This window comes from Sorghum bicolor, chromosome 3, assembly GCF_000003195.3.
Source record: "Sorghum bicolor cultivar BTx623 chromosome 3, Sorghum_bicolor_NCBIv3, whole genome shotgun sequence".
Lineage (NCBI taxonomy): Eukaryota > Viridiplantae > Streptophyta > Magnoliopsida > Poales > Poaceae > Sorghum > Sorghum bicolor.
The window spans coordinates 58,804,754-58,817,591 of record NC_012872.2 but is presented as its reverse complement, the minus strand read 5'-3'; the positions used below and the strand labels follow the sequence as shown (position 1 = coordinate 58,817,591).

At 41.2% G+C, this 12,838-nt stretch overlaps 2 protein-coding genes across 2 annotated transcripts; both read left to right on the top strand.

The window, feature by feature from the left end:
• Positions 119-2,425, top strand: LOC8060149 (60S ribosomal protein L18a-like protein). The gene is made up of 4 exons (XM_002458235.2): positions 119-619; positions 1,267-1,345; positions 1,429-1,546; positions 2,106-2,425. Exons 1-4 carry the CDS (start codon positions 316-318, stop codon positions 2,163-2,165), a joined length of 561 nt encoding a protein of 186 aa, XP_002458280.1. The 5' UTR covers positions 119-315; the 3' UTR covers positions 2,166-2,425.
• On the top strand, positions 6,662-8,341 carry LOC8061833 (60S ribosomal protein L18a). Its single transcript, XM_002458234.2, has 4 exons — positions 6,662-6,821; positions 6,912-7,027; positions 7,120-7,183; positions 7,799-8,341. The coding sequence occupies exons 1-4, from the start codon at positions 6,807-6,809 to the stop codon at positions 8,138-8,140; spliced, it is 537 nt and encodes a 178-aa protein (XP_002458279.1). The 5' UTR covers positions 6,662-6,806; the 3' UTR covers positions 8,141-8,341.

Below are 12,838 nucleotides of genomic sequence, written 5' to 3'. Positions count from 1 at the left end.
AGGGCAAAAAAAATGTGCTGATTACCTGCTCCTCAATCCTCATGTAGCACGTTTCAGGCTTTCAGCTGTCAAAACTAAAATGAGATCCGACTCTACAAACTGGCACACAGAGAGGTTAAGCACCAACACCTCCATCCGTCCAGGCTGGAGGCACACGTTAATCGTCTTTCGTCAAGAAATAACAACGCGCAAATCCTCCCAAGTTTTTTAGTGAAGAACGCCTCGCCCTCTTCCCTCCTCTCTCCTGCCGTCGTCCTGCGTCCCAATTGGGCAATTCCCCAAACCTAACTAGGCTTTACCACCGCGGGAGCTGCCATGGGTGGCCAGATGCCGGACGCCGACGAGAAGGCCCGCTCGGCGGACACCTCCTCGTCCTCTTACGGCTACCCGCCGTCGGCGCCGCCGCAGCACCAGCACCAGTACGGCACCTTCGGGCCCCCGTCCGGGGCCTCTGGGCAGTTTCCGCAGCCGGCGGTCGGGTTCCCCCAGCCGGCGCCGCCGCCCGGTATGCAGCACTACCCGCAGCAGCCGCCGGCGTCGTATGCGGTCTACCCGCCCCCGCAGCAACCCTACGCGGCCGCCGCGCCGTACTACGCCCAAGGCTACCAGGTCGCGCAAGGTACGGAAGGTCCTAATCGCGCCTTACGATGCGAATTCTGTGCTGCATCTCTGTTGATTCCTTCCATAGAATTGATCAACGGAGGCGTTCGTCCGTGGAGTCTTGTGTGGTTGATTCCTCGAGTAGATCTTTTCTATCGCCTAACCCCTGTGCTCACTAGGTCACATGGCATTACAGTGCAAGCTCAAAATTTAGGTGTTGTCCTTGTCCTGCTCAGCTGTCTTCCTGTGTATCTGAACCTGCAGTTCCTTTCCTTCTGCATCCTTTTTGCTCATCCCAAATTAGAGGTCATTTGAGATCGGTAGCTCATGGAGCTCGAGGGAAACTGAATTGATATTTTTTTGTCTTTGAACTTTGAAGTGTTCTGTAATTTTGAAGTAAATGAGCAGGAAATTTGATTTGTTGGAACAATCAGATAGATGCAGGGTAGTTCATTTTCAAATAGGTTCAGCAAAGGATTACATAAATAATTCAACTCTATTTCATCCAAAAAATAATAATTCAACTCTACAAATAAATATATAAAATGAATAATTCAGTTTATAATTTTGATCTATGTTCAAAATGGAGGAAGATACAGAGTCACTAACTACACTGGAACTTTGACTTAACTTGGCTAATTATTTTTGCATTTTGGTGTTTTGTAGGTTATATTCCTGTTGTTGAAGGAAGGCCTGTTAGAATGCGACCTCTTCCATGTTGTGGCCTTGGCATGGGATGGTTTCTGTATGTTTTTCTAAATATCAATCATCTTGCAATTCATATATATGAACTCATATTGGAACTGATATTTACACTGTTCGCTACAGGTTTATACTTGGGTTCTTCTTTGCTGCCATTCCATGGTATATTGGAGCTTTTGTGCTGATTTGTGTCCGAGTACATGATTACAGGGAGAAACCAGGATATGTTGCTTGCACTATTGCTGTAAGTCCTTCCTAGCAATGTATGCATTGCTCTTATGTCTCCTCCAGCTATATTTATGAGTTCCCTTGTATGGTAATGGATTTTAGATGCGAACATTCATTAATCATGTGAAGATTTAGGGCCAATATCAGGTTTTTTAACAGTTTTACAAACACGAACTGCAAATACAGCATCGACTCCTGTCACTGAACTCTATATCATTTACATTTCACTAGCTCCTATAAAGTTATTGGTGATGGATATTCAAATGAAAAGACTTACTGCAAATTGTGTAGTTGAAGAAGTGCATCCTCTTTATATTTTTTTAAAAAAGAGTTTAATCGATTTCAACATAGCTTTTGGTATCTCTTACTTGGATGGAAGCATATGTCAGTTAAACTAACAACAATTCTATGAAAGCTGCACAATTTAGCTTGGCACTACAGGTGTTTGTTACTACTTGACCATGTGATGTGATATTTAGTAGCCATGGTATTGTAGATCTGTGCTTTCTCTTGCAAATTAATGCACAGAGGTTGTGCTAACTTTGCCCCCCCAAACTTTTTGGTGCCATGAACAGGCTTCGCTTGCTGCAATTGCTGTGCTGCTTGGCGCCACAAAAGGAGCGGAGGTGTGGTGAGAATTATGCCTTCAATCACCAGCGGTCTGTTTAATGTAAATGTTTGTTACTCGGCTACTTTGTTATCTGTGTTGTACATGCCGTGTTGTGCGTAGAGGATAGGGTGGAACAAGATTGATGTACGCTCCTATTCGTTGTTTGACATATAAATTTGTAAAATGGAGTAGTATGAATGCACCTCATTTTAATTGTTTAATGTAAAATTGCCTGTAATGCCACTATGTTCTGATTGCTTGTGCCCCTGGTTAGTTGGCTACGAACTTGTCGTCCCGATCTACAATATTTCCATGAGTATCATTGAAATGTTTCGTTGTTTAGACCTGGGAACGCATGCCACTAGCAGGTTATAGCTTGTTTGTTTATCTGCAATTGCATCTTGTGAGGGCTGCTAGTTTCGTCGAGTTACTACGGAGTTAGTGACTTACCATTGCAGGTCGTACTTATATGCTCTTTGTTGTTTGTGTGTCTTTCCGTCTTTCGTGCTGACGAGACACGAACCGCACTCGTGCATGAGGTGCAATTGGCAGCGCCGTCCAAACTGGCTTCTCCGAAGTTGCTGTGCACTTGCGGTTTGTCCGACCATCTGCGCTTTGTGAAGTAGACAAGTAGTGAGGTGCTGTGCGCTGGCCCGTCCATCTACGCTGTTGCCAAATAGTGCCTTTATTTCGGGGTTGTTAGGCTGCGCCTTTTTCCGGCTGCAGTCGCAGCCGAACAGGCCGTCATGGGTGATTTGAAATTAGAATAGACATTAGTAAGGAACTGCTTGGCAAGGCTTGATTTGAAATTAGAATAGGCATTAGTAAGGAACTGCTTGGTAAGGCTCCTCAGAACAGATTTCTCCATAAGAATCGCTCCTCGGTCAAATAGCAAAATCTTGTCCAGATTCCGATGAGGAACAAAAATCATTTCTTCATTTAGACTAGAAGCTAGGAACTAAAAAAACCCTGCTCCTCTGCTCCATCAACTAGAATCACTTCATAAGAGGATCAAGAAGCTGGAGCTAAAAAACAAGGAGTAGAGCTCTACTAAAGACAAAGGGACATGTCCTTTGGCACAAAAACTAGAAATGATTTAATTCTCCTTTCGGAAAAGGGACATCCTTTCACTACACCACTTTACTTATGTATATATACTCAATCATCGGATGAAGGCAATAAACCACTAATGTCATCGTGTTATCATGCATGCTCTCTACCGAGCACTAAGAATAGATGGAATGGAAAAAGGTTAAGTCCACATTATAATGGCGGACTGTACCGAAGGCAACTTTATCTAAACGGATTCGGCAATTGTTCACTGGCCTTCATGCTATAAGTAGAAATATATCACATTTCATTGCAAATCATATAACTTGCAAATTCATCGATTACATCTTAAATATGCTACTGAAAGAGAGAATAGGTCTAAGGATCTACTCGTTCATCACTTGCCTCACCTCGAAAGAGGTGTGGCTTCTCTCTTCACTCACTCACTCACCTGTTCGCATGCTTCAATAGCATGGAAGAAGGTATTCTAAGAGCATAGCCACATATATATGGGGTTCCTTCCATTCTTTTGATCAATAATTCACTTCTAGAAAGTAGAAAAACTCTTATTTCAAAGATCCATATATAATCCCACTTCATTCGTAGCGACCGCACTTCCCATGCGCGCTCTACTCTTCACTCTTGCTCACCTCTCTTCTTCAACAAGGATTTATTGTTCCTATCTGCGTTTTTACATGATTGGGCTCCTTATTATTTAATTGATGCCACTTTTTTTTATCTATGTGATGTGCCACCATTGCGACCCCTAGGGTGGCACGGGCCATCACACCCTCGTTGGTCTCCACTAATGTTGTCGTTGGCGCTTTCATGTGTCTGAATGATGGCACCTATGTCATGTTGTAGTCCTCCACCAACCAAACCCACATGCTGCCGAAAATCATGCACTTCACTAACACTCATTGTCGAAAACCTTGTGTCCCACCGTTGATTTGATCATCACTGTTGTCTCAACATACAATCCATCAACCTTTGTGCCTCTACGCGTGCTTTGACCACCATAATAGCAAGTTTAGAGTCAGGTGACGAGGACATGACACCTAGCGATATGACTATTGAATATAAGATGAGCTCATTTCTATATTTGCAAAACGACATCAGTAAAAAAAATTTCCTACCTAGTGTCGGTACTTTTAGAAACAAAGGTGATGATAATGTGCACTCTGGAAAAAACACTATATGGTCTCTACAATGAGTGACATAGTTAACTTGCGCCTCATTGTAGTCCCCACTGGATATGGCACTCAAATGGTTACTAGGGCAAAGTCATTTCTGGCCATGAAACAATACCATCAGAACCATCTACCAAGGTCAACACTAACCTCTGGTGAATACTTAGACTGTTTCAAGTCTGATCTTGACCAATTTAACTTCTTTGAGATCTTTGACTTGAAACTGTCTCAATAGGGCCACTTACCATCATCAACTTGACTTGGAGTTGGCCTCTTTGTGCATCCACGTTACAAAAAGCATCTCCATGCACACATCCAACATTTTCTCCATGTATTGTTTGTCTTCTCACGAATATGTACCATTTGTGTCATGCTTCAATCAACGAACCATGTTATTGTAAAACATATGTTAGTCAACTACATATGCTATTCTCACTGTGACTAACCCAACTACGTATGCTATTGTAAAACACATGTTAGTCAAAATACTTATGTTTATGGATCACTAGAGACCACCTAATTGACAGGAAGGAGGCTAAAGCCATGCCTGCTTCACCACCAGGAAACCACCACTGGGGGTGTGAAAGGCTTAGGTAAAAGTCTATTTTTCCTCTTCCAACTTTCACAAAAGTTTGCTTTTCCTCCCTCAACTCCAAAACCAGACAAAACCACCTCCCTTAACTTTTAAAACCGTGCATTTTACCTCCCTAGAGTGGTTCCGAAGGCGGTTTTTCTACAGTGAATGGTGGTTTTGTTGATGGTTGTCTTTTTTCTTTTTTTAATTATTTTGGCTAAAATTTTTAAAGAAATCATAGTAAATCACAAAAAATCATAAAATAGAAAAACTAATTCTTTTGGACTCCACATAAGTAGATTTATATAGTAAACATATAATATGGTATGCTTTAGTACAAAGTTTTTGCTATAAATGTTTTATCATTTTCTTTTATTTATTTATTTGGCTGGATCTTTGAAAAATCATAGTAAATCATAGAAAAAAATCATAAAATAGAAAATCTAATTTTCTTAGACTCCACATGAGTATATATACACAATGAACATATAATATATGTATGCTTTAGTTCGACAAAATAATTATAGAAGTTGAAGCTACGAATTATTTCAATTAATTACAGAAAAGCATAGATCTAAAGCAAAAGCTTATACATGGCCATCGGGCCGTGCCGTGCCTACCTCGGGCCGCGCCGTGCCGTCGTGCCGACCGGGCCGTGCCATCACCGTGCCTCGTGCCGAGGGTATGGCCCAAGGCACGGCCCACGGGCCGTCGGGCCGGCCCGAAGGCACGGCGGGCCACCGGGCCAAGGTCGTGCCAAGTTAGTAGCAAGCCTATATTTTCTTTTTTTGTTTAGAATTAGCACGCTATATTTCTTAATAGGCCAATTTTGTTTAGAATTAGGCCAATCAGGATGGATGGATGGACCAACAGACCTACATTTTCTCTTTTTTTTAGATTTAAAAAACTATATTTTTTACTGGGCCATTAAGCACCGGGTCGTCGGGCCGTGCCTGAGCCGTGCCACGGGCCACGGTGGCGGCCCAGGCACGGCCCGGTGCCTCGGGCCGTGCCGTGCCGTGCTCGGTAGTTGTCGGGCCGTGCCGTGCCCGGGCTGGGCCAAAATGTCGGGCCGCGGGCCGGGCCAACGGGCCACGGGCTGCATGGCCAACTATACAAAAGCTATAACAAAAAAATTATACTAAAGCATACTATATTATATATTTACCGTGTAGATATGCTCATGTGGAGTCTAACAAAAATAGATTTTATATTTTATGATTTTTTAATTTACTATGTTTTTTCAAATATTTAGCTGAAATAAATAGAAAAGAAAAAGATAAAACCTTTATAGCAAAAAATTTGTGCTAAAGCATACCATATTTATGTTCAGTGTGTAGATATACTTATGTAGAGTCCAACAAAATTGAATTTTCTATTTTATAATTTTTTTATGATTTATTATGAATTTTCAAACATTCAGCTGAAATAATTTAAAAAAACAAAACCACTGTTACTATAGCAAAACCAGTATTCACTATAACAAAACTGCCTTCGAAACCGATCTAGAGAGGTAAAATACATGATTTAAAAAGTTGAGGAGGTGGTTTGCCTGATTTTATAGTTGGCAGAGAAAAACGAACTTTCGTGAAAGTTAGGGTTGGGGAAGGAAAAATAGACTTTTTTTCAAAGACTTACGGCCTTGTCGAAAGAAGGGAAGCCCAATCATAATTTGTGCAACAAATGGGCCAGGACGGCGAGAACTTGGGCCCATTAGGGTTCACTTCCATAATCGGCACCTATAAACGCTCCTCTCACGCCCACGGCCGCCGCCTTCACCCGCCGCCGCCTCCTCTCGTCATCTTCGTCCCCTTAGGCTAGGTTAGGCTAGGGTTTCGACGAGCTCGCGGAAATGGTGGCCTTCAGGGTGAGTCTTCTCTCGCTCCGTCACTCCGACTGCTGTGATTATAATTTGATCCATGGGTTTGATTTGCCCCCTGTTCTCGCACCTGTGCAGTTCCATCAGTACCAGGTGGTGGGGCGCGCGCTGCCGACGCCCGGCGACGAGCACCCCAAGATCTACCGCATGAAGCTTTGGGCCACCAACGAGGTCCGCGCAAAGAGCAAGTTCTGGTGAGCTGCCATCTATATCTGTGCTTCCTTCAGGATTTCCTTCATTTTCGGTGCTGGTCGTCGATTAATGTATGACTGTTTTGTGTCTGCAGGTATTTCCTGAGGAAGTTGAAGAAGGTTAAGAAGAGCAACGGCCAGGTCCTTGCCATCAACGAGGTACGTCTGCTGTTCCGATAGGGCACTTTTGTTTAGCACATTGGGCTGCTACATGTGAACCTTGCCATCCTTTAGCTGCTTGTTTAGTGCCTTGCGATTGCCACTATGTGCTGGCTGCCTAACCTTATTTGTGTCAATATCCATTTGGATGATAGTAAGAGCGATTTACATATGTAAATGAGTGTGAGCTTCATGAAAACAAGAGTGTTTGTGATATATTCTTTGGGATTGGCAAACAAATGTCATACTTATTCGGTAGTTTTTTCACCAAATGCTAGTTGAGTATTGTTTGCTAATTGTATTTCTGATCATTGCCTTCGTATAAAGAACAATCTGTGTATGTGCAACAATCAATTTTAAATTTGTTGGGATATCTGAAAATGAGTTTGTTTTCCTTTACTACTACCAGTTTTGCTGTCTTTCAATGTTGCTTATATCTGATCTTTGTGACTCTCCTGCACTGTCAATAGTGTTGTGGTTGTGATCTGGATCCAGATGGGTAGTGGGATTGTCTTAGATGAAAGATGCTGGTCCCTTGTCCTTGGAGCTGAACCTTACTATTTGAAAGAATCCTTTGTGTTGTGTCATTCGCTAAAGTCCTTTATTCTGTGTCAGATCTTTGAGCGCAACCCAACGACGATTAAGAACTACGGCATCTGGCTGCGCTACCAGAGCAGAACCGGCTACCACAACATGTACAAGGAGTACCGTGACACAACCCTGAATGGCGCTGTGGAGCAGATGTACAATGAGATGGCTTCTCGCCACCGTGTGAGGTCCCCCTGCATCCAGATCATCAAGACCGCGACAGTGCACTTCAAGCTGTGCAAGAGGGACAACACCAAGCAGTTCCACAACAGTGAGATCAAGTTCCCACTCGTGTACCGCAAGGTCAGGCCGCCGACAAGGAAGCTGAAGACCACGTTCAAGGCTTCGAGGCCGAACCTGTTCATGTGATTTAGCTGTGGTCAGTGTATGTGATCGTAAGAGTCGGAAGTGTTTTGTTTTAAGTTTTGACTTGCTAAGACCTCAGTGGTTTGATGATTCAACTCGTTTTGAAACGTGCTTGGTGAACCATTTGTGCATCAACGTATTGCGAGTTGTTCGCACTTGGCACACTAGAAGTGATAATGTTGATCTATTTGCGAGTTTGATTTATTTTCTTGCCTCAGTCATTGCTTCTCCGTTACTGAATAAACGAATGGTCATGGTAACCGTGTAAGTTGAGCACTGGCTGGATTCCACGGTAGATAGCACCGGGCGCGGGCAGTGTTCATCTAAGCCATCGTTTACACGTGTGTAAGGCCTTGTTTACTTTCTAAAAAATTTTGCAAAATTTTTCAGATTCCCTGTGACATCAAATCTTTAGACGCATGCATGAAGTATTAAATATAGACGAAAATAAAAACTAATTACACAGTTTGGTCGAAATTGACGAGACGAATCTTTTGAGCCTAGTTAGTTCATGATTGGACAATATTTGTCAAATACAAACGAAAGTGCTACTATTCCTATTTTGCAAAATTTTTTGGAACTAAACAAGGCCTAAATCATAAACTGTCGCGTGTAAATCCTAAGCTGTGAATGTACGTGTCGTTAATGCTCTATAAACAGTGAATTAAACAAGAAAAAAACAGTCGGTTAAAAGAGTGAAAAAGTTTAAACAGTGTGTTTAAATGTGCATTTAAACTCCACTTGGGACGTTTGAACTATAGTATTTGGTGACAGAAACGACTTTATAAAACTATTTGATATTTGTTAACAATTAAACATTTATCTATGCCATTGTGTCTGTCTAATTGTTTATGTTTTACTCGTGCAACTAAACAGTACTCTTTCCAGAGCTTGTTCGCTTGTCTTATAAGCCGTACTGTCAGCTAGTAGTGTTTTTCTCTCACAATAAATAAGCGAATAGTAATTTTAGCCATAACTTTTTAAGTAGTCAAAAAATAGATATGCATAAACAATCATTCGCTTGGCTGATAAGCCATAGTTGAAAGTATTGTTCGCTGATTTGTTGTGAGAAAAAAATACTATTGAATGGTTGACAAATTTGACTGTTGATAGTCGCTCTCTTTTCATTTAGTCTTTAGTCAGAGTAGACGATAAACTAGCTCAAAGGTTTCGTTGTAGCAATAAATATGCACATAATATAAACACTATAATTTCATACTCCATTCATCTAGAAAAGGATACAGCTATAAGATTTATGTCAGTCAAACTAACTTGACTTTGACCAAATATACTGAATAGTATTCATATTTATGTCTCCAACTAGATTAATATTTATGTCAAATAATTAATCATTTGCGCTGTTACTGCTATTTGTAGAAGTTGAACATGCAGCATTTGAAGAGTCCTCCAGTAAGATTGAAGCTGTATATAATGGATGGACTAAATGACCTCTGTCTCTTATTCCTTTATCGACGAATGTTGTCTCGATTCCACTACTAGCTGCACAAACACATGTTTGGATTGAAGCCTGCCAGGGTGGCGACGCAAGCGATTCTGCACAAACACATGTTTGGATTTGTTAAGTGTAATGTAAATGAAACAAAGATTTTGGGAACAACTGCTGCTTTCATTGATCTTGTTAGATTATATACAAGTGAGAGATCACGTCGTACGGACGTCTCTTCGTAGTCGTACGGACGTGACTCCTTGGTGTTTGAGTACAGGAAGAGCAACTGCTCTTGGCCAAAGGACATGCCCCTTCGGATGGCATGCTAACTGCTAGGCTAACTGCTAATCCTATCACCAGATGAGATCACCGATTAGATGATGAAGAGGTGTCTCTTTAGAGGAGACATCGTTTCACAACACTCCCCCTGATCGAATCATTCTTAAGATCAATGTAGCTGTAATCTTGGATTCCTCGAAAAACCCTATAGGAAAAAACCGAGGAATATGTATATATATTGATATGTTATAAAACTCCTTTAAATCTTTATAGGAAAATAAGGAGAAGGTAGCATATACTTGTGTGATTTAAACAAACCACTATGTCATTGGTATTCCAATTAAAAACCCTAGTGGGGAAAAATATTGGAGATACGACATAAAGATAACTCCTCTAAAACCGATAAGGAAAAATGTGAGGAGCTATATTAAGAGATATGTCGCTAAAACTCCTATAAAAACCCAGTGGGAAAATCAGGAGAAAAATATGACGACATACTATAAGTATTGCCTCTTGAAATAACTCTCGTGAAAAACCTTTTTCAAGGAAAAACCATGGATGAGTTGGGAGGGCAATGTGTGTCTTTGATATTTCCAACAAAAACCCTGGTGGGGAAAATAGAAAATATGACACATGCTTATGTTAATATTACCTCATTAAAAACTTTAACAAGAAACCTTTTAAGTAAAACTTGTGAAAGAAAAGAGTATAATATGATGCTGATACAGGTGGCGTCTAGGAGATGTCTCCCCCTGATTCTGGCAAATCTCGAAGTCGCCGCATACCAATTCCATGTACCAATTTTTGAAACACAGAAGTTGGTAAGGACTTAGTAAATAGGTCAGCGAGGTTATCACATGACTTGATTTGCAAGATGTTTATTTCCCCACTTTCTTGTAATTCATGGGGATAAAACAATTTAGGAACAATATGCTAGTGATATTGCTCTTTATGTAACCTGTTTGCATCTGTGTAACACAAGCGGAATTATCTTCATAGATAATTGTTGGTGATTCAATTGAACCAATACCACATGACTGTTGTATGTGGTTAATCATTCTACGAAGCCACACACATTCTCGTGATGCCTCGTATAGAGCAATAATTTCAGAATGATTAGTAGAGGTGGCTGTCAGAGTCTGCTTAGAAGACTTCCATGAAATAGCGATACCTCCATGTAGGAATACAAATCCTGTTTGGGATTTTCCGTTATGAGGATCAGATAAGTAACCAGCATCTGTATAGCCAATCATATTGGGATCATGATTTTTCGTAAAGAATAAACCAAGATCCTTTGTGCCATTAAGGTATCTGAGGATACACTTTGCTCTCGTCCAATGACGGTGAGTCGGGTCCGCACTATGCCTAGCTAGTAAGTTCACTGCAAATGCGATATCAGGCTTGGTGCAATTTGCAAGATACATAAGTGCGCCAATGACACTGAGATATGGGATTTCATGTCCCAACGTCTTCTCCCCAACATCCGGTGGTCTAAATGGATCTTTCCCTAATTCTAAGGAACGAACAACCATCGGGGTTTTATTAGGGTATGATTTATCCATATTGAATTTCTCCAATATTTTCTAGATATAGGCTGATTGATGCACTAAAATCCCTAAAGGACGGTGCTCAATTTGTAAGCCTAGGCAATATTTGGTCTTTCCCAAATCCTTCATCTCGAATTCCGTCTTTAGATGTTTGCGTGCTTCTTCTATATCCTTTGGACTGCCAATGATATTTAAATCATCAACATATACAGATATAATACAAAATCCCGTTTGAGATTTCTTAATGAAAACACATGGGCAATCATCATTATTGGTGTATCCTTTGTTTAAAAGGAATTCACTCAGTCGGTTGTACCACATTTGTCCCGACTGCTTCAAGCCATATAATGACTTTTGTCGTTTTACACAATACATGTTACGATTTGCGTTTGGATTCGGAATTTGGATTCCATCGGGAACCTTCATATATATGTCCGAATCAAGTGACCCATATAAATATGCTGTCACCACATCCATCAACTGCATAGATAGATGATTTTGAACTGCCAATGATATTAAGTATCGGAAAGTAATTCCACTCATTATTGGAGAATAAGTTTTATTATAATCAATGTCGGGTCTCTGCGTGAACCCTTGTGCTACGAGCCTTGCTTTATATCTCACCACCTCATTGTTCTCATTCCGTTTCCGGACGAAAACCCATTTAAAGCCTACAGGAAAGACTTTGGAGGGTGTGGGCATAGCTTTTGTGAATACCCCTCTTTTAGTGAGCGAGGCTATCTCAGCTTGAATTGCTTCTTTCCATTGAGCCCAGTCTGAGCGCTTTTTGCACTCTGCCATGGTCTTAGGATCTGGATCATTGAGAAAGATTTCTGCAATTGCTGCGGAGAAATACATGTCTACAACAGTAGTCTTACGATCATATGATTCTCCAAAATCAATATAATTGATGGAAATTTCTTTCACCCCATTATTTGACTCAACATTTCCCAAAACTATGGAGTCAGGGTGTTCCGATGTCCCAGGATCAGAATTTGGATGCACCGTTGATCCGGGTTGTGGATTTGGTCCTGGTGTTGGATTTTTATCCACTATTGGGTGTCTACCAACTTGAGGTTGGCTTGGATTTACTGATTTGGAGGATTTACCTCTCGATTTCCTTGGACGCTTACTTGGAGCATTATCCTTAGGAGCGGCCGTACTTCTCCCCCTCTTCTTTGGAAGTGGGAGTTGAATGGTTTTTATTGGTACCTCCACTCTTTCGGGCGCATTGCGAGCAGGATAAGAGGATTTAGTGACACCCTTATAATCAGTAAATGCATCTGGCAGGTTATTTGCAATATGTTGCAAGTTTATGATTTTCTGAACTTGTTGTTCAGTTTCTTGAGTACGTGGATCTGAGGGGGAATTGCCTTGGGCATTCCAGTTGATTTCCTGGCATTCACTTTGGTACTTGAAATCTCCCCC